General features: G+C 45.3%; 1 protein-coding gene across 2 annotated transcripts in view; it reads left to right on the top strand.

Moving 5' to 3' along the window:
• Nucleotides 1-3,979: 3,979 nt before the first annotated feature.
• mpi (mannose phosphate isomerase) overlaps nucleotides 3,980-4,398 on the top strand; it is a 12,561-nt gene continuing 12,142 nt past the window's right edge. Inside the window, exon 1 of one of the 2 annotated variants that reach the window (XM_043680364.1) lies at nucleotides 3,980-4,072. In XM_043680364.1, coding sequence (XP_043536299.1) covers nucleotides 4,057-4,072 — 16 coding nt within the window. In that variant the 5' untranslated portion in view covers nucleotides 3,980-4,056. The remainder of the gene's footprint in view (nucleotides 4,073-4,398) is intronic. The other variant, XM_043680366.1, reaches the window with a different exon arrangement.

The following is a 4,398-nucleotide window of genomic DNA, read 5'->3' as shown; positions in this document are numbered from 1 at the left end:
TACCTTACGCTGAAAGATTGGAGCGACTGGCTTGTATACCCTTGAGTTTAGAAGGCTGAGAAGGGATCTGATTATTAAAGGATTGGACACTCTGGAGGCAGGAAACATGTTTCCGCTGATGGATGAGTGCCGAACCAGAGGACATAGCTCAAAAATATGTGGTAGACCATTTAGGACAGAGATGAGGAGAAACTTCTTCACCCAGAGAGTGGTGGCTGTGTGGAATGCTCTGCCCCAGAGGGCAGTGGAGGCCCAGTCTCTGGATTCATTTAAGAAAGAGTTGGATCGAGCTCTCAAGGATTGTGGAATCAAGGGTTATGGAGATAAGGCAGGAACAGGATACTGATTAAGAATGATCAGCCACGGTCATATTGAATGATGGTGCAGGCTCGAAGGGCAGAATGGCCTACTCCTGCACCTATTGTCTATTGTCAGTTTAATTTATTAGTCCTACCTTGTCCCTGCCTGCCCTGACTATTTGACTCACTTCTCTTCTCAGCTGTACCCATCTCACATCGATCTATTTCCTCACTATCTTCCTGGGTCCCACCCCCCCACCTTACTAGTTTAAATCTTCCCAAGCAGTTCTAGCAAACTTCCCTGCCAGTATATTAGTCCCCTTCCAATTTAGGTGCAATCCTGTACCAACCATTACTACTTCCTCTGGCAGCTCATTCCACACACACCACCTTCTGCAAGAAAAAGTTGACCCTCAGGTCCCTTTTAAATCTTTCCCCTCTCACCCTAAACCTATGCCCTCTAGTTTGCCTATTTACCCTAACCATGCTCCCATGATTTTATGAACACCTCTAAGCTCAGCCTCCAATGCTGCAGGGAAAAAAGTCCCAGCCTATTCAGCCACTTATAGCTCAAACCCTTCAACCCTGGCAACATCCTCGTAAATGTTTTCTGAAGCCTTTCAAGTTTCACAACATCCTATAGGAGGGAGACTAGACTGCATGCAATACTCCAAAAGTGGCCTCATCAATGTCTTATACAGCTGCAACATGACCTCCCAACTCCTATACTCAATGCACTGACTAATAAAGGAAAGCGTACCAACCACCTTCACTATCCTATATACCTGTCACTCCACTTTCAAGGAACTATGAACAAAGGTCTCTTTGTTCAGCAACACTCCCCAGGCCCTTACCATTAAGTGTATAAGTCCTGCTCCGATTTGCCTTTCCAAAATGCTGCAGCTCACATTTATCTAAATTGAACTCCATTTGCCACTCCTCAGCCCATTGGCCCCTCTGACCAAGATTCCATTGTACTCTGAGGTAACCTTCTTTGCTGTCCACTACACCTCCAATTTTACTGTCATCTGCACACTTACTAACCATACCTCTTATGTTCACATCCAAATCATTTATATAAATAACAAAAAACAGTGGACCCAGTGCTAATCTCTTGTGGCACACTGCTGGTCACAGGCGTCCAGTCTGAAAAGCAACTCTCACCACCACTCTTTATCTTCAAGCCAGTTCTTTATCCACATAGCTGGTTTTCCCTGTATTCCATGTGATCTAACCTTGCTAACATTAGGAACCTTGTTGAACACCTTACTGAAGTCCATATAGATCACATCCACCATTCTGCCCTCATCAATCGTCTTTGTTATTTTTTGAAGTTAGTGAGACATGAAGTTAGTGAGACATGATTTCCCACGCACAAAGCCATGTTGACTATTCCTAAACAGTCCTTGCCTTTCCAAATACATGTAAATCCTGTCCCTCAGGATTGCCTCCAACAACTTACCCACCACCAAAGTCAGGCTCACTGGTTTATAGTTCCCTGGCTTTTTATTAACATTTTTCTTAAATAGTGGCACCACGTTGGCCAACCTCTAGTCTTCTGGCACTTCACCTGTGGCTATTGATGATACAAATATCTCAGCAAGGGGCCTAGAAATCACTTCCCTCGCTTCCCAGAGAGTTCTACAGTATGGCTGATTAGGTCCCAGAGATTTATCCACCTTATTGCATTTTAAGACATCTAGCTTAATATGGGCACTTTTCAAGATAGCACTATTTATTTCCCAAGTTTTCTAGCTTCCATGTCTTTCTCCACAGTAATTATTGATGCAAATTATTTGTTTAGTATTGTATTCGTCTCCTGGGGTTCCACACATATATGGCCTTGTTGATTTTTAAGGGGTCCTATTCCTTCTCTGGTTACTCTTTTACCCTTAATGTATTTGTAGAGTCTCTTTGGATTCTCATTAACTTTATTTGACAAAGCTATCAAATGTCCCCTTTTTGCCTTCCTTATTTCCCTCTTAAGTATATTCCTACTGCCTTGTATTCCTCCAGGGATTCACTTGATCCCAGCTTTCTCAACCTGACATATGCCTCCGCCTTTTCCTGGACCATAACCTCAATCTATCTAATCATTTAGCATTCCCAACATGTACCAGCCTTGCCCTAACAGGAACATACTATCTCATCTCATTTTTGAAGGCCTCCCACTTTCCAACATCCCTTTACCTGTGACTAGCCTGTCCCAATCAATGTTTGAAAGCTCATAATACCAACAAAATTGGCCTTCCTACAATTTAGGGAGAAAGTGAGGACTGCAGATGCTGGAGATCAGAGCTGAAAATGTGTTGCTGGAAAAGCGCAGCAGGTCAGGCAGCATCCAGGGAACAGGAGAATCGACGTTTCGGGCATAAGCCCTTCTTCAGGAATGGCAGGGAGGCAGCCCTTACTCTGATCTTTAAACCAACACAACAGACCGCCCTCACTAAGGCCCGAATCTCACACTCTGGCCCACGGGCTCCCTGAATGCTCTGTATGACCGTGACTCGGTGCCGCCAGTTCCCTGATATTAATCCTTCCTGAAGAAGGGCTTATGCCCGAAACGTCGATTCTCCTGTTCCCTGGATGCTGCCTGACCTGCTGCGCTTTTCCAGCAACACATTTTCAGCTTCCTACAATGTAGAACTTGAACTTTTAGATCAAGTCTATCCTTTTCCACCATTATTTTAAAACTAACAGAATTATGATCAGTGGCCTCAAAGTGCTTCCCCACTGATACTTCAGTCACTTGTCCTGCCTTATTTCCCAAGAGAAGGTCAGGTTTTTTCTGTTTCTCTGGGAGGTACATCCACAAACTGAATTTTGAAATTTTTTTATACACATTTAAACAAATTCCTCTCCGTCTGAGCCCTCAACACTATGACAATCCCAGTCTCTGATAATACAAGGCATTGTTTGCCTCGTCAGGTAGAATAAAATTACTAATCAGGAAAAAAAGCTTTCTGAATATTTTGACCAACATGTCTTCCTAAAAAAGAAGCTTTTTTTAAAAAATGGATTGGTTGTCACGTTTGCCTGCACAACAGATATAGACAAGCAGGAGGCTGGAAGAACACAGCAGCCCAGGCAGCATCAGGAGGTGGAGAAGTCAACATTTCAGGTGTAACCTTTCTTTTGGGATACACTAGAAATGTTGACTTCTTCACCTGTTGATGCTGCCTGGCTTGCTGTGCTATTCCAGTCTCCTGCTTCTCTAACTTGGATTCTTGCATCTGCAGTTTTTTTGGTCTCTGGCATAACAGATATAGAATTGCAAAGGAGAATTTGCAGTGCTTTAGAAGTCCAGAGAATATGATAAATTACATGAAAAATGTAACATTTTCAGTTAACAATTTAAATTAGTTTGAGAAAACTGACTATTATGGATCACCTACACTCCAACGGATATTTGACGAAAGCACAAAGAGTCAGCAAAGCATATCAGTTCAAACTGCAATTTCATCCAGAGCAGAAATCGGAAAGGAGAATAACGTGGATGCTGGAAATCTGAAAGAAAAATAGAAAATTGCTGCAAACTTTGTACAATTGCTGCTTATCTTTGTACAATGTTGCCTGACTAAACTGCTCCGTTTCTTTTTCCCAGCAGTTTATGTTTTTGTGTTCTCCAGAACCAACTCCACTTTGAGGGAAGGACTACAATTCCCGGCAGCCACCTCGGCCACGTGCCCCTCCTCCACGTGATTACGTGGCCCGGCGATGACGCGTCGGCTTGGCGCGTGTTGCCTGGAGCGGGCTGATGGCGGCGGTGAAGGGTGAGGCGGAATTTCAATTCGGTTAATATCAGGGGACTGGCGGCACCGAGTCACGGTCATACAGAGCATTCAGGGGGCCCGTGGGCCGGAGTGTGGGATTCGGGCCTTAGTGAGGGCGGTCTGCTGTGTTGGTTTAAAGGTCAGAGTAAGGGCTGCCTCCCTGCCGCCTGGGGGGCCCTGTCCAGTATGTAGGGGCACGGCGGGGGCCATGTCCAGTGTTTGGGGGGCGGGGGCAGGGGCAGGGGCAGGGGCAGGGGTGGCCCTCCCCCTCCCCCTCTCCCTCTCCCTCTCCCTCTCCCTCTCCCTCCCCCCTGTCCAGTGCCCCC

The sequence above is a fragment of the Chiloscyllium plagiosum genome, chromosome 40, assembly GCF_004010195.1.
Source record: "Chiloscyllium plagiosum isolate BGI_BamShark_2017 chromosome 40, ASM401019v2, whole genome shotgun sequence".
Classification (NCBI taxonomy): Eukaryota; Metazoa; Chordata; class Chondrichthyes; order Orectolobiformes; family Hemiscylliidae; genus Chiloscyllium; species Chiloscyllium plagiosum.
This window is presented reverse-complemented; position numbering and strand designations above follow the sequence as displayed.